At 50.4% G+C, this 26,181-nt stretch overlaps 1 protein-coding gene across 1 annotated transcript in view; it reads left to right on the top strand.

The window, feature by feature from the left end:
* Nucleotides 1–8,726: 8,726 nt before the first annotated feature.
* The window catches only part of FAM135B (family with sequence similarity 135 member B), a gene marked incomplete at both ends in the record, with an annotated part of 172,254 nt that continues 154,799 nt past the window's right edge, over nucleotides 8,727–26,181 (top strand). Inside the window, one exon of the mRNA XM_080802103.1 lies at nucleotides 8,727–8,803. Coding sequence (XP_080658229.1) covers nucleotides 8,727–8,803 — 77 coding nt within the window. The remainder of the gene's footprint in view (nucleotides 8,804–26,181) is intronic.

Consider the following 26,181-nt stretch of genomic DNA (forward strand, 5'->3'; position numbering starts at 1 on the left):
CGGGGACCCAGCGCTTTGGAAAAGAAAGGAAAGAGGCCCTAAGGCTGTGCGCCTGGGTGCCGTGAGCGGCCTTTTGAACTTCTGCCATCACGGTTGAAGGCAGAAGTAAGATAATGACCGCTGGCTGCTGAGTGGTTGTCCACTGCCAGGAACTGGCCGAAGATCAGTGTCCGGCCCTAGCACCTGACGCTCTGGCTCGCTCCCCACATCTGTGGGGTCCTCAGAGGATTCGCGGGCTCAGCTATGACCCGGGATGGGGAGTGGGGGGCCTCCCAGGTGAGAGGGAGGTGACAAGGATAACCAGGGTGGCGGCTTTGGAGACAGAGAGGAGGGATTGGATGTGAGATGCTAACGGTGGTCAGAACGGGTTGTCTTTGGGGGAGTCTCTGTCCATTCCCGTGGGCCAGCGCAGAATACCCGTCTGGGCGGCTTACGCATCACAGAAATGTGTTTCTGATGGTCCAGGAGGCGGGAAGTCCAAGGTCAGGGGACAGCGTGGTCTGACGAGGGCCCTGGTCTGTTGCAGACGTCTTGTGTCCTCACCTGGCAGAAGGGGAAGGGAGCCCTCTGGGATCTCTTTGTAAAGACACTAATCCCATTCACGGTGGCTCTACCCTCATGACCTACTGGCCTCTCAGAGGCCCCACCTTCCAAAAAGTTCACTTTTTGGGCTAGGTTTCATCAGATGGATTTTGGGGGACTCAGTTACACCACAGCAGGTGGGGAGAGGAAGGGAGGACTCCAGGCTGATGCCTGGTCAACACCAGAGAGTTGGGTAGGTGGTGACCCCCTTTCCCCAGCTTGGGTGCCAGTCCTCGGGCCTCCAGTGCAGGGACTGGGGAGTCCTCTATCTCCTGGCCCCATTACCGGGGCTGCGGCTCTCCGGAAGAGGCTACGAGAGTTCTCTCCCTCTCACGCTGTGAGTTTTGTGTGTCTTTGACCATCCCATTCTGGATCAGGTGGCTTACAACCGGAGGGAAGCAAACACACAGAAAGGAGAAACTCAGTGAACTCCGATGATGAAAGCAAAAGCAAATTCAAAAGGAAACGTTCCTACAAGGAACTGAATCCAGTAACAGTTCCTCTTGGTGACTTTAGCCTTCTATGTCCCTGGAGGGCTGGGACTCACACCTGTGGTGTATTACCCCTGGGGCTAAGGAGTTATCTCCGAATCCCAGAGGAGGCCACGGAAGCTTGCCGAGTTTTGTGACGTGCAGTTAACTGTAGAACAGAGATTTGGGATCCTGGTTTGTTTAGCCCAGACTCACTGATCTCACCCACGCACACACATACACATACGTGTGCACTGCCCTAAAGGCCCGATTCCAGATGCCACTCAGAATTACCGTTTTCTACACGGCGACTGCTACATCCAGACCACTTTGTGAAGCCCTGTAAGAAAAGGAGTTTCGTTTCTGGAGGAGGAGCCTCCGGTATTTCTTCCTTGCCCTCCATAGGTCACACGAATAGACAGCAGATGCGCGTCTCCGGTGTCTGGTTCAGGACTTGGCGATGTCCCTGGTTTTCCCATCTGAGCAGGCAGGAGAGGCAGGCGCACCAGGGTTCCCCTTTAGCACGAGCGTTCCTCCATCCCCTTCTGAGTCTCAGTAGGAGGTCCGGGTGTAGGACCCAACAATCTGGTTTTGTGTGTGTCCTGGGTGGTTCTGTGGGGGAAGGTCCTTGGCCCCAATGCTGAGGAAGGCTGGACTCCCTACAGTGTGGCCTTGCCGCGCGGTGGATGGAGAGGTTAGGATAACGTCCTTCCCCAGCCCTGCACGCGCTTCTCCCAGACACCTCAGGCTGCACTTGTCACGCCTCGTGGCCAGAGCCCGGTGCCGGTCCTCGGGGCTGGACCGGTCTGGAAGGGCTCACCTGGCCGGCCTGGTCAGTATCTGTGATCACAACGAAGACGCTCGCTCCCACGTGATCCACACCTGTGCTCACACCCGTTCCTGGTGCGGCGTGTGTTTTGTGTTGCTGTTTCCCGTCGTGGAGATGGGGCTCCCTTCCACGCTCAACACTCTGGCTGCAGCTCTGGGTCCCGGTATCGCCCCGTATTCATTGATTCCACATGCGTCTATGAATGTCTGCGGTGTCCCAGCAGCCGTGGGGGGCGTGGAGTGCTCAGGAAGTCATGGATAGACACGACCTCCTGTTTTCAAGGACCTTAAACATCTCCACCCTCGAGGAAGGATAAATAATGTGCTTATGTTTCCAACACAGTTTCTGTTCCTTACTTTAATAAGACCCTATTTGACACTGAAAACAGTTTCCTGCTTTTTAAAAATCCCTTTCATTAGCCACCCCTGCACATCATTCCCTTCGTTGGTTTTCCCTCGACATACAGATGTGGAAATCCGGGCTCAGAGAGGCAATGCAAAGCCTGTAGTGGTTTCCCACTCTATCTCCTCTGCTTTCTTCCGAACCTATTGTCTTGTTCCTTGTTGATCTGAGCTAAACATGGTCTGCCTGGGGCTGATGGGGTCTTACGACATTGAGGCTGAGAGGGGATTTCATTGCCACTGAAACACAATGTTGGGGCCTGGATTCCTGAAGCAGGGCCCCTCCTGTGCCTGGACGCCCCCAGTGGTGAGAAGTTCCTTGCTTCACGAGATGGGCCCATCTCTTGTGGGGGACAGAGGTGTTTTGAGAAGTCTCCCAGAAAGGGCAGGCCTGTGGGGGGGGGGGTGGTGTCCGATCAGGATTGCTCTGAATGAATGCGAAGCAAGGGGGGCGGCCACTCCAGTGCGTACCACTCCCACTCTGCCTCCTGGAATTAAATAAACGTTAGCCAACTTTTGTCGGGGTCTATTCTTTGCCAGGTTCTAAATGCCTTACGTGTATTAACATCTTTCATTTAACAACCCCATGAAGAAAGTATGATGATGACTCTCATTTTACAGAGGAGGAAGATGAGGCCCGGGGAAGGCAGCAGCAGGTTCTAGGTCACCCGGTGAGTGGGACCCAGCCGGCTGGTGCAGAGCGTGTGTGTGGTGCCCTAGAGACCGACGTTGTTCTCTCCCCGACCCACAAGGAAGGCCTCTCTGAAGCTTGTGTCCCATCGTCTCTGCCAGATGCATCAGGGGTCCTTCCTGGACCTCGCCCATGTCTGTGGGTGCCCGTCCCTAAACCAGGCTCACCCGGTGCAAGCTGGCCCCACCCAGGTGCAGGCCGGTGGCGCTGCTGCCCAGAGGAGGGGTCTTACTCTGTGTGGGGGAAATAGCAGGGCAGGGGGGCCGATGTCAGGGGGCCTGAGGCCCTGAGGCCCTGCCGGGGAGCTCGCCTTACTTTTTGTTTTTAATGTTTTTATTTAAATCCCCGTTAGTGAATGTACAGGGTAATATTAGTTGCCAGTGCACAACACAGTGATTCAACACTTCCGTACGACACATGTGCTCATCACAGCCGGTGCCCTCCTTAATCCCTGTCCCCTATTTCCCCCACCCTCCCCTCCCCTCCCCTCTGGTGACCGCCAGTTTGTCCTCTAGAGTTCAGAGTCTGTTTCTGGTTTGTCTCTCTCTCTCTCTCTCTCTTCTTTCCCCTTTGGCTTATTCACTTTCTTTCGTAAATTTCACACATAGGAGTGAAATCATATTTGTCTTCCTCTGACCGATGTCACTTAGCGTAATATACTCTACCTCCACCCACATCGTTGCTAATGGTGAGATGTCCTCCTTGCTGATGGCTGTGGAATATTCCATTGTGTATGAAACACATCTTCTTTATCCATTCGTCTACTGATGGACATCTGGGCTCTTTCCACAGTTGGGCTATTGTAGATAACGCTGCCGTAAACATCGAGATGCACGGATCCCTTCTCGCTTTTTAAGCAGAAGGAGGTTTTCATGGGTGACCCTGGACCGGGCATGGGTTCCCCACTCACCAGTCTGCCTTCCCAGGGGCGCCTTCCCCGAACATCCAGGACTCTCCCTCCCTGTCCTCTCTCTCCTTGTGCCTGGCACTCGATCGCCCTGTCCCAGCCCTGAGCTCACAGGTGCCGTGCTCAGATGTACAGGAGACTTTCAGGAAATGCATGCAGGGAGCTGAGCCTCTCGGGACCGCAGATGTGGTCGGATGTTCGCAGTCTCCAGCTTGGGAGCGGTTGCTGGCCGTAGCGGGAAGTTAGCGCAGAGACGTCTCTGGTGTGCGTGGGGTGGGTGTGGTCCCTGTATGTATCGTGGGTCAGGTGTGTTGCATGTTGTGTGGGATGGGGTGTATGCCATGTGGTCTCATGTGTTGGTGTGTGTGTGTTACATGTGTGCACCAGGTGTGTGTGTCTGTGCTGGTGTCTGAGTGTGCCCTGGGTGTATGAGCATAATGTGAGTGTGGAGCGTACGAGCGTGTGTCACCTGTTGGCCCTGTGCCCGTGGGAGGCTTGGGTTATTTGTTACACGGCCGTGGATCCATAATGAGCCCATTAGTCGTCCACACCCTCTGTATTTTGAGGAGCCGGTGAATTCTGCCAAGTGGGCTATGGGGATACTGCCGCGACCGCTCTTTGAGCCATTGGTATGTTTACAGACGCTGTCATGGGGCACGTCCTCCCACAGAGCTGGCATCTTCCTGCCCAGTGGGACATTTTTTAAATTAAGTCTGGCCTGTATTTTAAAAAATGCCTGTCCGTGTGTGTGCTCTAAGCCGTGTCGACCATTCCCCGTGCTTGATCTCTGTTGATCATGAAAACAACCGGACGGGGCAAGGCAGTTCTTTACTCCTCACAGCACGAGGAGGAGGCCGAGGGACAGAGATCCAGCAAAGCAGGGGGCCCAAGGCGAGGCAGCCCCCAGGCAGCTGGTGATCTCAGGTCTGGGAAACTGCAGCCCCTGGACTGTGCACCAGTGGTTCTGAGAGGGTGTTGGCATCAGCGTTCCCTGGAGGGCATGGACTCCTTTCCTGAGCCTTGTCCCTAAAGTTTCTGGCTTAGTGGATCGGGGTGGGGTGGGGAGGAGACCCTAGACTTGGCTTTCAAAACAAGTGATGCTGAGATTGCTGACCTGGGGCCCCACGTGTAGCCCCTCCTCTGGTATGTTCTCTCTGTTCCTCAGATAGAAAGGGCAGAGGAGATGGCTGGGACCCGAGCTGATAATTTGGGATTTCTACAGATTCCTGCAATTTCTGCCAATTGGACCATGTACAATTGCTGGCAAAATCAATATGGAGAGTTTTTCTTTTTTAAGATTGCATATATTTATTTGAGAGGGAGAGACAGAGAAAGTGGGAGAGAGAATATGAAGCAGACTTTGTGCTGGGTGCAGAGCCCGGTGTGGGGCTCGATCCCACGACCCTGAGATCATGACCTGAGCCAAAACCGAAAGCCAGACATTCAACCAACCAAGCCACTGGGCACCCCAATATGGGGTTTTCAAACAGATTTTATTTTATTCCATGTCTTTGTTATGACAGTGTCATTGACGTGCAGTGTCACAAGCATAACAGAATGGCCCAACAGTTCTGCACATGACTCAGTGCCCACTGTGCTAGCCGTGGTCCCCATCTGTCACTGCACAGAATGACGGTGTCCGCGACCGTATTCCTTATGCAGTACTGTCCACCCTGGGACTTTGTATTATAACTGGAAGTGTGTACCCCTCCACCCCTGTATCACTTCACCTGTCCCCCAAACCCCTCCCCTCTGACAGCCACCGGTTTGTGAGACGTTTCTGGTTTTGTTTATTCATTTGGTGTTTCGGATTCCACATGTAAGCGAAACCATCTGTTATTTGTCTTTCTCCATTTGACTTAATGGACTTAGGGTAGTATCTCCTAGCTCCATCCATGCTCCTGCAAAAGGCAAGATTTCATCTTCTTCATGGCTCAGTAATGTTCTGGTGTGAGTATGTACCACGTCTTCCTTGTCCGTTCATCTATCGGCGGACGCTTGGGCTGCTTCCCTATCTTGGCCATTATAAACAATGCTGCAGTCAACATAAGGGTGCGTGTGTCTTTTCAAATTCGTGTTTTCATTGTCTTTGGGTAAATACCCAGCAGTGGAATTACTAGATCATATTCTCTTTCTGTTTTTAATTTTTTGAGGAATCCCCATACTGTAAAACTGGTATTTTGTTTTTTTTTTAAAGATTTTTATTTATTTATTTGACAGAGAGAGAGAGAGATCACAAGCAGGTAGAGAGGCAGGCAGAGGGAGAGGGGGAAGCAGGCTCCCCACTGAGCAGAGAGCCCGATGCGGGGCTCGATCCCAGGACCCTGAGATCATGACCTGAGCCGAAGGCAGAGGCTCAACCCACTGAGCCACCCAGGTGCCCCAAAACTGGTATTTTAAATGTGAACTCATCTTCCTCATGGACTAACTTGGTATTTGGGTTATGATGAATCGCGTGACCTTAAAAAGGAACAGGTAGCTTTCCGCTCATGAGCTGCGTTTGCATTTACGAGTTCCAGCTAATGTGTCCTGAGCAGTAGGGCATGAGGGCATGAGGGCGCATCTTCCCAGGAGAAAACAATGCTCTGCATGGTAGTCTCCATGCACTAAGTATTTTTCTTCTAAAGACTAATTCCCCAGAAAAGCACTGTCCCAGCCATTCTACCGGTAAGGGCCAGAGATGGAAAAGTAGTGTCTGTAGCTCCTGGGTCAGAGCCGTTGTTCTTATGGTGCAGCTGCCTCCTGGGTGACCGGCGCCAGGACTGCCCGCTGCAGATGTGTTTTATGGCGGGTGTGAAATACATACGCTCCCGCCACCCCTGAGCAGTGTTTGGTGTGAAGTGAGCTGGGGTGTTAGTGTGTGCTGTTCTGGCTCTCCCTCTGTTCCTTACTCTGTAACACCCTCCCAAAGTTGGGGATCGGGGAGGGTCAGGAATTATTGACCCTGCCACCGCGAGCAGGGTCAGACGGCTTGCTGGCTCTGTAGTATTTTAAGGATCGAGACTGAGCATGGGAGATGGAAGTAGGGAAGAGGCAGCTGTCCCCATGTTTCATGTGATAACGAAATTAGGTGCAGAGTCGCTTTATTTGCTGGCCCCCTGTCCAGGTATTACTGGAAATGCCTCGACATTGAAATTGGGGCCGGGGGAGGGGGGTGCGTGGTTCTGACCTTGACGGCTCAGGTGTGCACCTCCAGGGCTCTCCCATTACGGAGATTGGTTTTCAGTGCATTCTGGGAGCCAGACTTCTTTGGGTGTGCCAGCTTGTAATTCCGCTTATAGGATTTATAGAGGCTGTGTTCTGGGATCTGCTGCATTTTAATTTGGCCAGCGGAATTCTGCATCTTCAGAAATGTTTCCCTCCGCGGCACTCGTGTCAGAGCCAAGGCACACAGTCAAGGCCACGTTAATCTCTTGTGTTCTTATTCTTGGGAGCTGGCCTGGCATGACCCCACTGGCTAAAGTGAAGTTGTACTTTGAACCCCAGTGATGGTATTCTGGTCTTTGAGGCATCAGGGGAGTAGAGGGAAGAGAGGCTTTCAAAGGAAACCTAGATGCCATGTTGGAGAGACTGGATCTCCTCTTGGCTTCCCTCCTCCCTCTGTCTCATTATCCCCTTTCTCAAGATCATGCCAACCACTATCCAGGGAGAACCTGCTGGTTCCCCAAGAACCTGCTCATTGCAAGTAATTACCTCCTAGTCTATGGGGACTCATCCTACATAGCTGGTATCGTCCCATTGCACATGGTGGCAAACTGAGGCTTGGTGGGAGTGCAGACACCTTCCACAGTACACACCACTAGAGCATTCTAGAGGAGGAAAGTGGGTTTAGATTAGAGCCTCTCTGATCCTTCCCCTCATCTACATTATGGGGCAAGAAACTTTATCACAAAATTCTTCTTGGTCAAAATTAGGCGACTTACAGAAAATACTTCATGCAGCCCCAAGAGTATATAGTAGATGCTCCATAAAAGTCAGTTTCTTTCCCTTCCTCCTAATCGTTGGTGTCTAGACAATCTCATACTGTCAGAAAATTCAGCCTACTTTGAGTATTTCTTCCCCTTGGTTCATTTCTCTTCCTAGACTTGCACTGTTTTAATTTTGTCCCCTCCCTTTTCCCCATCCAGCCCTCTCGCTATTGGCCCCCAGGTCTCTCCGCTGGGAAAATGAGTGTCCTGTCGAGCTGGGCTCAGCATCTGCTGGGCAGTGGCACCCACTCCCTCTGCTCCCCGTGCTCGGTGGAGAGCACATCTGGCCTTGCCACTCCAGGCCCCTTAGCCCTTTCAAGATGGCATTTATACTCACAATGATAAGGTCACTCTCAATTACTGATATTAATCATTGTGCATGTCAGCAACTGTGCAAAGTGCTCTGTGTGGTAGACCCGTTTAATCTGTCCATCCTCTATCAGTTCTGTGCTGTTACCAGGACTCTTATTATAGAGGAGACGTTTAGTAATTTGCTCAGAGTCACACAGGTAGAAAGTGGACGAGCTGGGACTCTCCATTCGCCATTGGCCTTGTGCTCATGGTTGGGCTGCTCTTGCCTCCATGACACTAACAGGTAAGGAAGGGCCGTAGACTAGCCCCACCTTAGGATTAGGACAAAGGGGTCCAAGTCTGGTCCTTCCAGGAGTGAGCTGAGCGACAGTAGGTGTGTCTTCTGTCTCTGCGTCTTTTCCTGTAAAGGGAACCTTTGAGTGATGACATCCAATGGACGCACCATGTTCCCATTGGTCAAGTACATCGGGTTTCCCCTGTGGAAGCCCAGGTTTTCTGTGTTTGGCTGATGGGATCTCAGGCTCTTAATTTCTCTCTTCTTTTTCAGGTAATGAACCAAAAAGATCATGTCTGAAGTACAAGGAACAGTTGAGTTTTCTGTAGAGCTACATAAATTTTATAATGTGGATCTCTTTCAGAGAGGGTAAGTACGCATCTCTGTATCTATCAGTGTGTACATACATACATGCTTAGCCCTTGAACGACACGGGTGTGAGCTGTGTGGTCCAGTAGAACATGGATTTCTAAGTGCAGCATAGCTCTATGGATGTTATTTCTCTTCCTTACGATTTGCTTAATAACATTTTCCTTCCTCTAGCTTCCTTTAGGTTAAGAATACAGTGTATAATACATACAAAATATGTGTATTTGACTGTCTATGTGATCAGTAAGACTTCTGGTCAACAGTAGGCTAGTAGTAGTTACGTTTTTGGAGAGTCCAAAGTCCTACATGATTTTTGACTGTGAGTGGGTGTCTTGAACCTCTTCGTTGTTCAAGGGTCCTCTGCATATGTGTGTGTTGCTCCTGGCAGGCAATAGAGGCGGTAAGGACAGGTGGTAGGACATTTTGGATTAACAAGAAAAGGATTTTCATTATTTTTCCTGCCAAGTGGAACATCCAAACGTTTAGTGAGGTTGAAAATCACCCACACACGGACAGACTTGAGAATGGGAATTACCCCCACCCCCGCCCTCCCGTCCACCTTCGCTCTTCTGCGTTCCTCTTCCCTTGACATACGTTGGTCAGTTTTACTGGGAAGTGAATTTATTGGAAGTGAAGCTTGCTTGTATAGCTCTGACAATAAGATGTCTTCACGATCAATATTTGTAGGCCCGTTTCCCCAAAACTGTGTATCATACCTAATACCTCTGCCTAGATCTCTCAAGGACTGAACATGTATGATGTCCTCTTTAAGTAAAGAATTAAAATGTAATTGCTTGTAGTCTTTAAGGATGCGCTCTGAATTTGGTGCTGTACACGCGTGATCTCAATAGGTCTTCAAGAAAGACCTTCCTCTCAAGGTCACTGCAGATAATAACCACGTGGGATGGTGTATGTGAAGCATCTAGTCCCACCGGAGGGCTCTGGGCTCTCCCGGGGCGGCCGCTGCGTTCCCTGGGTTACAGACAAGGAAACCTAAGTTCATAGACACTGTATTGGTGATGTGTTCAAGTTAACAGTGCAAAATAGGAGGTGTCCGTGTCGTGGAAAACTGGCCTCCATGCTTCAGAGCCAGAATACAACCCAAGACAGGGCTAGAGATAAAGAGGAACACTAGTTTTACTGCTGTGCGGGGGGTAAAGGAGGCAGCCGGCAGCCCACAGCCTTCAAAACTGAAATCTCTAAGAGGAAGGGGCTGGGCTGTTTCATTGGGAAATACAGGATCTAACTGGTTTCGACAGGAATTGTGGATGAGCTGCCAGTGTCCTCCTTGGTCCTGAAACGCAAGTCTAAGAAGGGAGGAGGGGAGGTTTGTGGGAGAGAGGAGGAAGGTTACTTTAAAATCAAGCTTTGCTGAAGCCTCAGTGCGGCCATTTTGATCTTTGTTCAACTTTATGCTTTTGAGTGGTTCCATCTGTTGGTTTGTTTTTGCCACGGAACAGACTATCCTTAACCTTAACCGTAGTGGCTTAAAACTGCAGCTTTCCATTCAGCTGTGGATTCTGAGGGCAGGCAGGTTGGGCTGGATTACAGGGCCTGGCCGCCCTCGCTGTGGTTTGCTCCAGATCTTGGCCCTTGGCTGGGAGGCGGCAGATGAGCCCTATAAGCAGGAGTGGAAACACACGCGACATCCTGCCCGTGAGCCTCAGACTCATAGAGGGGCTTCCCGGGCCTTCCGCTGGCCAAGGCCAAGTGCAAGGACAGTCTAGACTCAGGGCGGAGAAGTCGAGACCATCTCACACTTTCGCCCTCTGGCGCCCGGGTCAGTCTCCAGTTTCAGAAGGATCGTTCGGGGTCATTGCTTCCAGTGCGCCTTGTATATGATGGTTCCTAGTTCCGTGAGGAGGACATGTTGCCAGGACATGTTGGTGGGTGACCTGAAGCAGGTGGTGAGGGGAACAGGCAGTGATCCGGGGACCAGCTATGTTCCAGGGACGGGGGCCCTCATTTCTGGTTGGGGTTCTGGAGCTGAGTTTTCAGGAAGCCAAGATCCAGGCATCCTCCAGAAGCTCGTCACCATCAGTCGGACCCTCCCTACCTGATCAGAAGTTGTGCGGTGTAGTAAGAAGACTCTGGGCTTGGGGCCCAGCTTCTCGAGTCCTGGCTTGGTTACTGCTTCCTGAAGCCCATTTGGTACCTCCCCCCAGTCTCCTGTTCACATTGGAGAATGTCACGTGTCTATCATGTGTTAGACACTTCTACTGATGAGTTCCTAAATCCTCATCACCAACCACAACCTGAGTGGTATGTCTTTACTTTGCCCCATGGGTAACTTGGGATCAGGAGGATGGAACAATTCGAAGCTCTAACATAACAGAGGGGGTTTCTGGGGCTGAGTGGCTTGTTTTCGGTGATGTAAGTCTGGTCTCCAGGGTGGGCTGCCTTCCCCCCCAGGGCTACACGAAACATCCATCAAGATGTGGGAAGAAAATTTTAAAACTTCCACTTATAATTCTATTCATCAAAAATCAGAGAGAAGGGATGCCTGGGTGGCTCAGTCAGTTGGGCCACTGCCTTCGTCTTGGGTCATGATCCCAGCGTCCTAGGATCGAGTCCTACATGGGGTTTCTTGCTCAGCAGGGAGCCTGTTTCTCCTGCTGCCTGCTCTGCCTGCCACTCCTCCTTGCCTGTGTGCTCCTTCTCTCTCCCTGACAAATTAATAAATAAACTCTTTTAAAAAAGTCAAAGGGAAATCCAGCTCTATTAATAATTAGAATCCAGAATGACCCTGGCTAACTTATGCATCCCTATGGCACCTAGTCGTGAGTTCTACACAGTAACTCTGGCATCAAATAAAAGGGCCTCCCACAGTACAGCCGAGTTGATGGCATCACCCTCACATTGCCAAATACTACAGTTTGGGACTGGACAGGTATACACACCCATAAACTGTTTTCTTCCTTTAATTACACTCACCCTCATAAAATAGCAAGTGGCTTAAAAATAAATACTGTAAAGCCATCATGAATTGAAGGTAATATTGCTAATGAAAGTATGGTGAACAGCCGGAAAGAACTGCCCTGGTCTTCTCCTGCTCAAGCCTGTTCACACATGCACACTGGGAGGGGATGGCAAGCTGATCAGATTCAAAAATAAGTAGGCTGAGAAATTTGAACTTATGTAAAGAACTATTTGATATATGGAGTTGTAACTGTAATTCTTTATGATACACCTAATCCTAATGGTATTCTGGGCCTTCGGGTGTTGACTAAGTCTTGTATGAAACCGTACCAGAAGCAGGACATTTCAAGGGACACACCCAAAACTAGAAGAGGGCCCTGCGCAGTTGCTCAAGGAGTTTACTAGACGAGTGAGGAAACCGTGACTCACTCTGCCTGCCTAAGATCCTCTAGGTCTGTGTGTTTTGAGGAGTTAGCCATGCTCAGCACTGAAGTCTAATATTTAATTAGACTAAATTAAAACCAGAATATTGAATCACGGTTATATGCTTATTTTTAGTAAGAGCAAAAAGGTTATATGTTCCTTTAATATAAAAAGTAATTAATTTTTAAAACAAGGATTATTGAATTCCTTATCTCATCTTTTAAAAGATCCTTCTCTATGCTTACAATGCATATTGTGTAATAGTATGCAATCGAGTGGGTATGTGGTTGTAAATAAATGTACATATATTGGAGTTGTGTGCTTGAAGATGTTGTAACTGTAAGTATGAATTCATCGGCAGTTGGTGACCACGGGTCTAGTGGAACAAAGGCTCTCAGGAATTTCTTCCTGCTCTCCATGCCAACCCTTCATGGTGTTGGCACTTTGATGTGGATGAGGCCATCGTCTTAGGATGGGGCATACTTATGGTGGGCTTCATAGAAGTCTTGGCCATGAACAGGCTGGGGCATCATTTGGATGAGGGCAGTCAGAGCTCTTACAGGAATAGAGTGGGTTCTAAGATCTCTAGAGTCCTGCCAGCAGTAAGACCTTGAAGTTAAGAGTCCCCAGTCCCCTGGGTCAAGGCTGTAGAGAGCCGTGGACAGGCTAGGTACATCACCAGCCAGGATTCTGCATCCTTCAGAGGGGCACCTGACAACTGTGGTCCATACAGCTCTATCACCAAGGGTTTTCCTGCTCCGAATCCCACAGGAACCATGCTCATGGTGAGAGGAAGTTACTTTACCCAGCAAACACTCCATGGGGAAGTGGTGACTGAGATCTAAGCCTAGCAGGCGAGGTGCACCCCACATGAAAGAAAACGGAGGATTTCCATGTGTCATTGAGGAAAAGGAAAGCAGCTTTGGGGAGGCTGCCCCATTTTTGGGTCTGAGGATGTGCTCCAAAGGTCCTTGGGAGGTAGAAATTAGAGTTAGGGATTGCAAAGGAAAGAAAATGTCCTTCCTCACACTGAATTTGACTGTGGGCATCCGCATTTCAACAGTTTCTCAGATAATGAGACATGCCCCTTGTACCTCCATCCCGATGTCCCAGATCATCACTGCCTATTCTGGTCAGGTAGATACCCCCATCTGGTTCGTTGTGAGATGTGTCAAAAGCAAGCGGATGCAGAACTGAGAATATTGCATGAGATTCTGCCCCGTTCGGGGATTACTTGCTTCTCGTACATTTACGTTTGTGGATGGTTTTTCTAGTCCCGGAATGCATATTGCCTTTTGGTGGTGTTTGCTTTGAACAAACAGTCAACTTGCATTTCTCCAAAGCCTATATTGACTGAAGCAAATTCTCCAAGGGAAAGCGTCTCCTGAAACCAGTCAACATGCGCTGTGAATTGTCAGCCCATGCCTGGCAGCAACACTCATCCTGACAAAAAGGGCAGGGGCAGGGAGGCACTGGGGAACCTGGCTTGGGGGTCAGGCCTCAGTGTGAAGCCACACTCTGCCCCCTTGTAGGCTTTGAGAGTGTGAAAATGTTCTTTTAAAACACTCTGAGCCACCGTTTTGTCACTTGTAAAATGGTGATGACACAGTCTCACAGGGTAATCAGAAGAAGTCTTATGGTATGAATTGCGTGAAGTAATACATGCAGAACAGCTAGCCTGGTGCCTGGTGGCTGGTAAATACCATCTAAGTTGTCGTCACGGCGAATAGTGGGACCACCTGCTTTCCTGTTTACAACCCTCCAGCTTGCTCATGCTCTCACCTAGCTCAGTGTTCAAAGCTTGAATGGTTTGACCTTAAATTTCTGCACTTTATTGTCTGTGCTCAGATCATGCTTGAATGTCCTTCTTGTAATACCTACCTTGAAAATTCTACCCTATTAAGTTCTAGCTTAAGTATAATCTCATGTCAGACTGTTTGTTGACTGAACTTTATCTACTGTATCCAGCCCAGTTTGTAGGAATCCCTCATTCCCATAATTTTAAAAGCCTGCCTCTCCTAGGTTTTATTCCACCATCCACTCACACAGTCATTCCTATAAACACTAGTACGCGTACGCTGTTGTCAAAGGCTCTAGAAACATGAGATGAGAGACTCTGACCGCAGAGCGTTTGCCAGCTAATAAGAGAGGCGGATACACACACAGGGAATGACCACCAGGTAGGGTAGGTTTGGTGACAAAGACAGGCTTTGGACACTATGAAGAGAAACAGCCGGGGAAGCCACTCTGTGGGCAGAGTCAGAGAAGGTGTCCCAGGAGGAGATCACCCAGAGCTGTCACTTGAAAAGTGGGTAGGAGTCAGCCATGCAGAGGACCTGGGAGGACCAGACCACGGATGGCTCTGTAGTGTCAGGAGGCAGAGCCCACCTGGAAGGCCACAGGGAAGCGAAGAGTAAGAAGGTGGGTCTGGAGGATTCCAGAGCCGGTCTCTTGTTAGACCGGTGACTATTGGGATGTTAATGTCAGTTCCACCGATGTTCTGAGACATCAATGGTGGGGGACAGGGCCAGGCTGCAGAAGGGAATAGTGGTGATGTCCTGTCTGGCTTTGTCTTCTTGTCAAGTGGCTTGAGGCTCCTTAAGGGTAAGGACCCGATCTTACCTGACTATATATGGCCTATGCCTGACCCGGCAGAGCCCGTCTTCTCCTCGGAGATCCATGAGAGCTTGTATTTGCCCTGATAGAACTTTCTGATTCTTTGAGAACTTCTTGCAACTAGGATGGGGTCCCATGGATCCCCACAGTGAGAAAACACTTCCTGATTCCTAACGTACTACTTACATCAGTGCATGTCAGAGTGTGGCCCATGGGCAGGAGCATCACCCTTACACTTCTGTTAGAGGTGCAGACCCTTGGCCCTGTCCGAGACCTGCCAACTCAGAATCTCTGGTTGTGAGGCTCAGAAAACCGCATCTTGTGTGTTCTCCAGCTGAGTCTGGGGGAACGGCACAGAAAGTTTCTATGACAGTATCAACCTAGGCTGTGTGCTACAATCATCTGCAATCATCCACCCTCCAGGCTAATTAAATAAACAACTTCTAGGGTGGGACCCCAGACACCAGCACTTGTGAAGATTCCCAGGTGGTTCCCAGGTGGAAAATGACTGGGTTAGGACCGAGGGAGGAGTCCACACACTGAGCAACCTTGGCCTTGCTTGAAGACCTCTCCTTCCAAAGAGAATAGACCCAGGTCCCTTCCTTTGTAGCAGAACTGTGGCATCTCCCCTTCCCCAGGAGGAGACTGGACCTTGCCTCCTTTTGCGCATGGATGCCTCTTGCTCAAGAGCCCGTGGAGATTCCGTGTAAGTTTTCCAGTATGGATTCTGGAAGCCAGAACACAGAAGGGAAAGTCTTAGTTCATTTACAACAGTCTTCTTATAAGGAAATACTGGAGGGAACAAGTATAAAGTATACAAGTATAACCCCCCCCCCCACTATGTGAATATTTGTAGTCATCAATTTATTAATATCTCATTTGTGCTCATTATGTATGACCACGAGAGCCTTCATGCCCAATATTGTTGGCTGAAAGAGAGCCAACATTTGTCCTTGAAAATGTATTCGGATTTCATTTTAAGTCTTAATTCAGACAAAGCTCAATATCAAACTGGCTTTCTTTCTGAGTGAAGGTTTTCCCTGATGTTGAGATTCATCTCCTGGCCTTTCTTACATGCCTTCTCTACAACCTCACTTGGGAGATTTTCTGCCCCCAGGTTTCAGGTGATTACAGACACATTCCGTCCTACCCACAGAATAGTTGCACAGAAAGACCTCCAATCAGTGTTATCAGATCTGATGTCTACGGTCAGACACTCACGGAACTATTAGGATTGAAATCCCCTTTGAACAAACTCACCTGCCTTTTCTCTACCAGAGTGAAAATGGTTGAGTCATAAGTCAAGGGTTTCCTGAAGGAAAATGCCGTCTTGTGTTTATGCCTCGACGTCCCCATCACCACCTAATGGCCGGCGACAGCCAGCAACCTGTGAAATGAGTTAACCAGCCCCGATGTGCCTTAATGGACTCAGAAATACAATTATCTTTGCTTGCCAGAGATCAATTAATTGATTTGTCTGGTTCTGTCAGAAACAATCCTTTTCTTCACTTCTCTTATTAAAATATGTTGCTGTCCTTTTCAGTCACTCCCTCACTTTTGAGTGGGAGTGGGGTTATAGTGGTTGAGAACCCCACTGGATGTCCAGCGTTGCTGGGTAAAGAGAGGCCAGGGTGGCTCTGGGAGGGCAGGGCATGTGGGACCCACCGGTGAGTATCTCCAGGGCCTTGACAGTGGTCCATTTGCTGTGAAGACGGACCGTGTGCCCGGATGAATACGATATTCATGGCACAGAAATCAGAGATCTAATGCACCAGTTCAGGCCCATGACTTGCCATGTGTGCGGACAGACAGAATCCCTTTACTTTTATACAAGTCAGTGTGATTCAGGATTTTTATCAGTCTGAGTCCAGGGTTCCTTCTAGCTCAGGGCATGTGGGTTGGCTCCATGGTCTCTAAGAATAAAATTCCATAATTGTTGTTGTAATTAAAAAATAATCTCTTCCTCCCTGTCAAAAGGCCTTGCTAGAATTATTCCTACGACCACCGACCACCAAGTTACTCAGGTATTTATGCATTTGGGAGATGCTGGATTACTTTTCTAGCAAATCCACATTCCTGTCAACAATTGTCCTGTCCCATTTTTTTTCTTCTTTTGCCTTTGAATCTGTGACTTCTGAGCTTGATGCTTTAAGCCTTTTATCCTCTTAACCCCTGGCTGAGGACAGGCTCAGCAGGTCTGTGAGGAAGAACCCCTCCCAGGGGGCTCAGATTAACATGCTTCTGGAGAGCTCAGAGCCGCCCACAGGGGGAATCAGAGGCCAGGCAGAAACCCCTGGGCAGTGTGGCCCTTTCTAGTTTTGACCTCAAAGTAGTTCTTGCGAAGCCCTCTCAGGGGAGTGAAAGGCCTCTGGTCGTGAAGGTGGCAGAATGGAAGGAGCACAGACCCAGATCTTGATTTGGATTCTGTTTTCTCTGTTATTAGCCAGGTGCCCATGGGCAAGGTGCTAACCTCTGGTCTCTGTTTCTTCACTGGCTTTGCAGGATCATGTTAGAAGCCAGCGAGGTGATATTTGTAAAGCTCCTAGTTACACTGAGGTCCAGACCTTGTGGGGCTCGTCAGGATGGCCTGAAACGGACCGCTGATCTGGCCAGAGCCTGAATTGGGTACTTCTTTTCCGTGTTTTCAGTGGGTGTTTTAATAGTCACCACAACTAATCCCCCAGGAAGAGGTAAAGCCTTCTTGGTCTTAAAATGTTTTAGGAGCGCCTGCGTGGTTCAGTCAGTCAAGTGTCTGACTTCGGCGCGGGTCATGATCTCAGGGTCCTGAGATGGGAGCCCTGTGTCAAGCCGCACATCCAGCCCCGCATCACTGGGCTCCCTGCTCAGCAGGGGGCTTGCCTCTCCCTCCGTCCCTCCCCCCGCTCCTGCACGTGCTCTCTTTCTCTCAAATGAATAAGATCCTTAAAAAAACGTAGTGGAGGGACACCTGGGTGGCTCAGTTGGTTGAGCAGCTGCCTTCGGCTCGGGTCATGATCCCAGCATCCTGGGATCGAGTCCCACATCGGGCTCCTTGCTTGGCAGGGAGCCTGCTTCTCCCTCTGCCTCCGTCTGCCAGTGCTCACTCTCTCTCTCTCTCTCTCTCTGACAAATAAATAAATAAAATCTTTAAAAAAAAAACAAAAACAAACAAACAAACAAACAAAAAACGTAGTGGACGCCATGTTGGTTCGGATTGGCCTCCCTGGGGGGGTCCTGCTTCCTGTTCTTTACCTCATACACGGGATCTACAAGTGAGAATGTCACCTCTCTTTGGTTCCGGCTTTACTGAGATAGCCCTGCCCTGTAACGTCACGAAAGTCTAAGGTGTTCACGTGCTGCTTAGGTCTGGTTCATCTCGTGAAGGGATCGCAATAAGGTTAGTTAACACATATGTCCCCTCCCTTAGTTGCTGCTTTGTGTGTGTGCATGTGTGTGTGTGCACGTGTGTGCATACGTGTGTGTGTGGGGGGGTAAGCACATGTAAGTCTAGTTTATCGACTTCAATGTGCAACACATTTCTAAAGAAATAATTACCTTGGGGACTCCTGTGAAACGTAGTCAATAGAGATATACTAAATCACAGAGGTTTCTTTTCTAGAAGGTTCTTTGAATGGATCTTGGGTCAGAGTAGAAAGCATAAGGGAGTGAGGTCCTTCACGGCTCTTGTTGTCCAATATTGCTCAAAAGCAATTTTTAATTGCATTTCATCAGATTTCCTCATTTTAAACATCTAATTACACACATAGACATAAATAAGATAATTTTGCCCAGTGAAGGAGCCATGGTGACAGTTTCATCTTGTACTTTCCCTCATTTTTCACACTCACCTATTATTTTCATTGTCAAAATTCCTCCCCACCTTCCCTCTCCCTGTCCCCTCCCTTCCCTTCCCCATCTGGTTACCTCTTCCTCTCCCTCCCTCCCCCTTCCCCCTCTCTTCCTCAACCTTCTTGTCCCCTCCCTCTCTCCCGGCTCCTTCCTCTCCCTCTTCCTCACCCTCCCTATCCCCTACCCCTCCTTCCTGCCCCCTCCCCCTTCCTCTCCCTCTCTCCCCTTTCTTGTCCCTTCCTTGCTCCCCTGTCCCTCTCCTCCCCACCCTGTCCCTCTTCTCCCCCCCTTCTTCTCCTCCCCCACTTCTCCTCCCTCTCCCTCTCTTTCTCTCCTTCCCTCCCTTTTCTTTCACTGAGCAAACACTATTTTATATGCACACGTGTTTTCCTTTACAAAAATGTGGTAGACCCGTTTGGTCTCTATTTTTTCTCTTTCCCTTTTGGGAGCACTTCCTGTAACCCTGCACATTCCTTTATGTGTAATAGCTGCAAAGACTCCCTTACAGGGGTTCGACCATAAATTACTTCACCATTGCTCTTTTCTTGGACATTGTTTCATTTTTAAAAAAAAATATTAGAATGCATTTTGTCATTTAGAATTTGTCATGACTTTTTTTTTTTTTTATAATCAGGAAATGTTTCACTCTTGATAGTAAAAACCGATTACCCTGAAAATGGTAATTTTGCCGCTTCTCATGCTTCTAAGGCCCTGGTAGTGTTGATGGAGGTTAGCACCATGGTTGACCCTCCACCACGGGGAGGAAGGACATGACTCTCAGCTGAACAGCCCTCACTCCCAGAACTTCATTCTGTCTCCTCCTGAGCTCCTGCGGAAGGTGCGCTCTGGGGCTCTAAGGAATTCAGAACTGACTCAGGGGCTCTGGGGCGTCGGGCAGTAGATCTCCACTCTTTCAGGGTGAGGCGCTCTTAGGAGTCACACAAGTCCGAACATGTCCCCTCCAGCCGATGCTCGGGTCTCCACGGCTCCCCCTGCCCCACGTGCAGACCTTTAGGTCTCTGAAGTTGCTGTGTGGGGACTTCCGGGAAAAGGGGAGTCACCAGTAGAAGGCTGGCCCTTCCCTGCTCTTCCTAAAAGTAGTAGATCTTTGTACTCACCAACCTGCTCTGTGTTCCCCCAAAAGGTGACATTCTTGGCTTTCTTTGGAAAACTCTCTATCCTTTCATGTGATGAAGCCATCTCTTGAAATCTGTCTCAGTCCACTGGAGTCAACCAGAATTTATCACTGGAGAAGAAAATTTAAAAATTCTGGATCGCTACAAACAACCTCTCACAACCCCATAAATCGACAGGGAGTAGTGTCCCTGCACTGCAGAGGAGTCAGGGGTTCTGTAGGCTCAGTGGGTGCACAGGTTCACGCGCTTGGCCGGTGGCCAGAGGGAGGGGTTCCCTCGGGGGTGCCTGGACCCCAGAGTCTGGGCATTCTGTCTCCAGCCCACCGGGCACGTTTGTCTCCCTGGGGCCCGGCTGGGTGTTCAGATGCTGTGAGGTGTGTGTCCTCCTTCCATCAACACTCTACTTCTGCGAACAGCAGAATGGCAGGACTCAGGCTGGCTTTCCTTGCCGCCCGCCACCCGCCTGCATGTCCTCCGTGCGTAATGAGAGGATGACGTACGGGGACTTCAGTCCTCCTGGCCAATGATGGGCAGGCAGGCGGGGACAAAATTTCTTCCCTTAAATAGAACCTCACAGATGAACATTTGCTCCCCCTCTTTCTTGCCCGCTAGAGCTTTTCCCGATGTCATTTTCCTCAAGAGGGAATGTGTGGCTTCCCCACCTCGGAGTTCCCATACACATCCCCCCTCGTGGGAAGCAGATTCGTGTCATCTGCTGTTCCTCTGTTTGTGCATTTGTAAACTTGTTAATTTACTCGTCCAGGGGACACTGAGTTCTGCTTTTCTCAGCGCTGCCCTAGGAACTCTGGCAGAACCAGGAATAAGACAGAGGCATGAGAGAGAGTCGTTCACAGAGGACTATGGGAGTTAGAGATGCGAGTCAAGAGAGTGGCATCCCGGATGGGAAAGCAGAGCACAAGCGCGGAGGCCCTTCCCTCCCCCGGGAGGTTACCTGCGAGAGAGGGCTCGCTAGTCACATAAAGACTGAGAGGAAATCCCAGGCACTGAGACCCCCACAGGCAAAGGCTTGGAGATGAAAAAGCGTGGCATCTGCCGGAAAGTGCCGTGGTGTCCAGGAAGCCTGCCTGGAGGCGGTCTTTCTGTAGACTGGGAGGGGGTGTTACTCCGGATCATCATGACGGGCAGATTTGCTGTGTCTTAGAGCCAGGATGGCACCTGGTAGCTAAGGGATGATTATGGGACGGTTGAAGGAAGGGAGAAGCAGATTGTGGGGACTGTAGAAATGACTCTTTGGAAGGAACGAGGAGGATGCTTGGGTTGGGGAAATTGATGGCGTTGGTGAAGGTAGTTCAGAGGGAGAGCACATGGGCAACACCAAAGCAGTGGAATTGGAAGAATTGGGGCTTTTTTGTAATGTGGAGGGGGAGAGAGGGGTTGCAGTGGAAACCAGCTGTCCCCCGGGATGAATTAGTGGATGAAGCGGAGGGGGAGGTGGTCCAGTCCGTCAGCGTAGATGATGTGAGTCCACAGGTCTGGAGGCAACAAAGGAGCTGAGTCCAAGGCCAGGCAGGAACCTGGGCTCTGATTCATCAGCTCATGGGTGTTCAGTGGCTTGTGACACTTTGCAAGCTCAGACTGTGTGTCAGGAGCTTTAGGACATCAGTTCACCCGGTGCTACTGGCAGCTCTGTGAGTTAGGGATCATTACTTCCATCTTCCATAAGGGTAAACGGAGGCCCAGAGATGTACCTGGCTATTACACAGCACAGCCAGGGTTTGAATTCGCGGCCATCTGTCTGCCAAGCCAGGACGATCGACACTGTTCTGTGTTCTGTTGACAAGGCGGGACTCCAAGAGAAAAACCACCATTTCATTACATCTGAAGGTGAAGAAACATGCAGAGTGTCTGAGCTAAAGCTGTTGAAGAGGTGTCAGAAGCACTAGCAGAGCAGAGAAATCGCAAAAGGGAAGGGATGCGAGCGCCTGGGGGAGGGAGCATCCCCAGGGTCACCTGTGGCAGACGGATCCCCGGGTATGGGGACCCGGAGTGTCTTGAATCTGGCCTCCGATAGTCCAGGTTCACCTTTGTCAGACAGTTTGTTTTTATGATGGGAGCACGGAGCCAGAGAACCTGGTATGCAGGGAGATGGGAGCTGACCCTGCAGGGAGAATCTCCCCCCAGGACTGGGGAGAGCGGACCCCTGAGCTGGGCTTTGCTAGTCAGTGTGATCAAGCCAAGTAGAGCCAATGGCCGTGGCCATTCACCACCCACTTCCCTCTTTGAGCTGATGCTGCTGGGGTGGGAGAGGGCCCCTGGGGGAGGCAGAAGTGCATACCAAGGAGCTAGAGGTTTTCCTTGTGGGGTTGGTGCAGGAGGAGTGAGTATGGGATGTTGTAAGCCGGTGAGTGATCAGATTAGGATCAGAGCGTCCTTTGGCCAAAGGGTAGGGCAGAGACTGTAGCGGGGGAGCAGCGTCCACTTGGAAGAGGACTGGCAGGCATATATTTGAACTCGTAGTTACTGGGTGAGGTATATGAACGGGGCAGTGATGATGCAGGAGACATTTACGGAGCCATGTGACAAAGAGGTCTCTTACCGCACTCCAAATTGTATTGATTAGCAATTTCCAAGCTTTGTGTAAAGCACAAATCCCACCACTGATCTCTCTCTTCCCATGACTTAGCGAGCTGCAGAACCAGAAGAAACAGTAATGAAATGGAACCAGTGTGCTTTATTTATAGCTGGGATGCTTCCTAAGACTCTCCCGGCGCAGGGTATTGAGAAAACAGATCAGGCAGTGAGGATTAGGCATAGGCGTGGAGGCCGAGATGGGATTTCTTCCTGTCACTCTCCTCTCCAATGGAGATAAATCTTTAGACTCAAGTGTTTAGAGGCAGCAGGGAGGGAGATGAGGAAGAGAGAAGATGAATGGATGTCTGGGTCCCAGGAGGGGCCCAGGGTCCATCGGCTGAGCTGTAGTTACCGCATACAAGGAATAAACTGCAGGTAGACAGGACTCGTATGGTTCTTGATATTTAAGGCAAAGTTGGCCCTCCTCTTATTAAAATGCATCCCATTCGGCATCACAGGCTTTAACCAATCGCATTGTCGCTGCTCCTCTACGGACACTCACTTCCGGGGCTATCCAGTCCCCTGGGTTTAAACGCCATCCATGTGTCTTTGGCTTCCTGGCTGATGTCATCGGCCTCTTCCTTCTTCCAAACTTCAGACTTGCCCAGCACGAGCTGGGCTCATTGTCATCTTCCTGTCCAGATGACACCCAGGCCAAACACCCGATCTCCCACCTTCCCTCCCAAACCTCTTCCATCAGTCACCCTACTTCCGTTAATGGCAACTCTGTCCTCCAGTTGTGGAGATCAGCATCGGAGAGCAATTCTCCACTTCTCTCTGCCTCCCACCTCGTGTCACTGCAGCCAGAGCCCCTGTTGGCTCTCCTTTCACAATGTCTCCAGAAGATGACATTTCTCACCCCTACTGTTAATGCCCTGGTCAAGCCAACATCTGCCCCATCTGGATTTGTACGATCGTCTTCCCTGTCTGTTCTCCCTGATGCCACCCCTGGCCATCCCTGGTCCCTCCCAACGTAGAGGTCTGATGGTCCTTCTAAAGCGACACTCCAGGGCTCCAGGTCTCCAAGAGCTCTTCAGTTTGCTGGGAACAGAGCCAGAGTCACTGCAGCGGACACTCACTCTCCCCTCCTTCATGTCCTCCCTGCCAGAGAGGTGTGTCTGTAGCTCCTTTATTGTGCCAGACATGACCCTGCGGTAGAGCCTTTGTGTTGGCTGTTCCTAGTGTCTGGACTGTTCTCCCCTTCACTCTTTGAAAGCACTGCTGGAAGTCCCCTCCCGTAGCGGATGCCGTGACCTGCTGCCCAGGGGTCTCTGGGTTTATGGCTGGGCACCTGCCGCTGGGTCCCTCCTCAGAGAGGTTACCTCCAGAGGAAGTCCCTGCCTTGCCCAGTGTTGCATGTACGTCCTCCCCCTGCTCTGGGGCTGTTGACATCCAGTGACTGGTTGAAGAGCGCTGCAAAGGCCTGTCCCCCTCGCCCTGATCAGGGTCACCTCTGATGGACCATCCCAGGTCCTGGGCTCTGATGGATTGACCCTGTTGCAGTTACATCTCTGTCCACCTCTCCTGCGCCCAGTCCTGTCTTCCTCATTCTCCCATGGGCATGTTCCTGAGATCACACCTCAACATTCGGATCTCCAGTGCGGATACTCTTTACCAGGACATCCAAACTGAAACACCTGCCCTGCCCTTCTTTCCAAACCGCAGTCCCCCCAGCGCCTCTCCCAGCTCTGTGAATGTTGTTACCTTGCTCTATCGATGTGTTTTTGGTGGTGTCTGCCTTCCCCTCTCCCCCACCGTAGGCCGTGAGCTCCTGGAAGGAGGAACGCCTGGTGTGTTCCCTCATGTTGCTCAGGAGACTGTAACTGGGCCGGCTCATTGTAGGAGCTCCTCTGGTGTTAACTGAATGAAAGGAATAGAGAAGCGGAGGCTGTGGTTGACAAGGACAGGGGAGGGAATGGTGTGTTCTTTGCTTCAGCATGGTGGGCACCTAGAGTGTCACGTCAAGGAGTCTAGGGTCCCTTCCAGGACCTGCAGGAAAGAACACCCCGTTAATCAGAGGTAACTCTTGTAACCATGCAGGACTTGGGGCTGTCTTGGCTTCCCCGGGCTTCCCAGAAGAGTTCCAAACATGGGGTGACTTGCACAAGAGGGTGGCTTTGTCTCACAGGCCTGGAGTTCACACAGGCAGAGTCGGTCCCTCCTGAGTCTGTTCCAGGCCTCCCTCCTGGCTTTGTTGGCCATCTGGTGGTGTCAGGGTTGCAGAGGCATCCCTGCGGTCTCTGCCTCCAACCTCACATGGTGTCCCGGGTTTCCAAACCTCACCTTCCCCTGTGTGTGTCTGTCTTGTGTCCAAATCTCCCCTTTCCAGGGGTGTCCGGGGGGTGGGGGGGTGGCTCCATCAGTTGAGCGTCTGACTCTCGATTTCAGCTCAGGTCATGATCTCAGGGCCGTGGGATAGACCCCTGTATCAGGCGCCGCACTCGGTGGGGAGTCTCCTGGAAATCCTCCGACTCCCTCTCCCTCGGCCCCTCCCCCCATTTGCATTTTCTCTCTCTCTCTCTAAAACAAAACAAAACAAAACACAAACAAACAAAAAACCCCAAAACAAGAAACAAACTGACCTTGTCAGTACTCAGTGGGTGGTGAAGAACCCTCCCAGCTCTCCCATTTCCTGACCGCTAATCCAGGCTTCTCTCTCATCACTGAAATATCCCAAAGTGTGGTCAGGGGGGCCTTGGTCCCACACAGGCAGCCTGCCGTATCCTTCTTTGGGGATTTTCTCTGCAGCCGTATCTCTCTGCCTACTGTATCACGTTGTGTGCACACGTGTGCTCATACACACGTGTCCTTGCACGCAGAGCGGGCTGTGTGATGCCAGTGCTCCAAAGCGCATCCCTTGGGGAATGGTTCCTTCCCCCAAGTTCCTTGTTCTCTTTGATGAAAAGACTACATCTGCAAACTTGTTCTGAGTTGGATTCAAAGAGTGACTGGGAACAGGGACCTGCTTTGTGTTCTGGTTGTCCAGTAGCCTTCTTTAGTATGAGGGGGACGTAGGTGAAGGGAGGGGGGATGACAGCATGTATCTCTGTCAGCTTATATTCAGTCCTCCCTGGAAGATGGCTTGTTTCCATCTTTGAAACATCATGTGAGTAGGGCTACTTCTCAGATGAGGACCCAAGAGACTCAGAGATTATTTCAGCAGCCTGACCTGGGCTTCGATGTCAGAGTGACCAGTTTCTTCGGTGACCCCAAGATCTCAGGGCAGGATCCCCATGGACACGTCTGAAAAATAGAGATAATGAGAGTGCCTACCTCCTAGGGCTTTTGGGAACAAAAAATTATGTGTGTGTGCGCTGTTCCCAATAAATTTTCACTGTGTGCATCTTACGAATCATCATTATCATTGTGGTTATCATGCAGTCTGCCTGGGAGATCATTACTGCTGGTTGGTGGCACAGCCAGTGTGGACACCTGCATCTCGCTCCCTGCGATGCTTATATGTTCTTGTACAGTTGACCCTGAACAACACGGAGAGCCACTTATGCACGGATTTTTACAGGACAGTGCTGTAAATGTATTTTCTCTTCTTTCTTTTTAAAATATTTCATATTTATTTAATCAGAGAGAGAGTGAGAGAGAACATGAGCTGGGGCCAGTGGCAGAGGCAGAGGGAGAAGCAGACTCCCTGCCAAGCAAGGAGCCCGACGCGGGACCCAGTCCTAGAACCCTGAGATCATGACCTGAGCCCAAGGTAGAGGCTTAACCGAGTGAGCCACCCAGGAGCCCCATGTTCTGAATGATATTCTTAATCAGGAATGTTGTCTTTTCTCTAGCTTGCTTTATTTTAAGAATGCCGTATATAATACACAGAACATGTGTATTCATCGACTATGTACTATGCAT

Source organism: Martes martes (genome assembly GCF_963455335.1).
Source record: "Martes martes genome assembly, chromosome: 4".
In the NCBI taxonomy this organism is placed as follows: Eukaryota; Metazoa; Chordata; class Mammalia; order Carnivora; family Mustelidae; genus Martes; species Martes martes.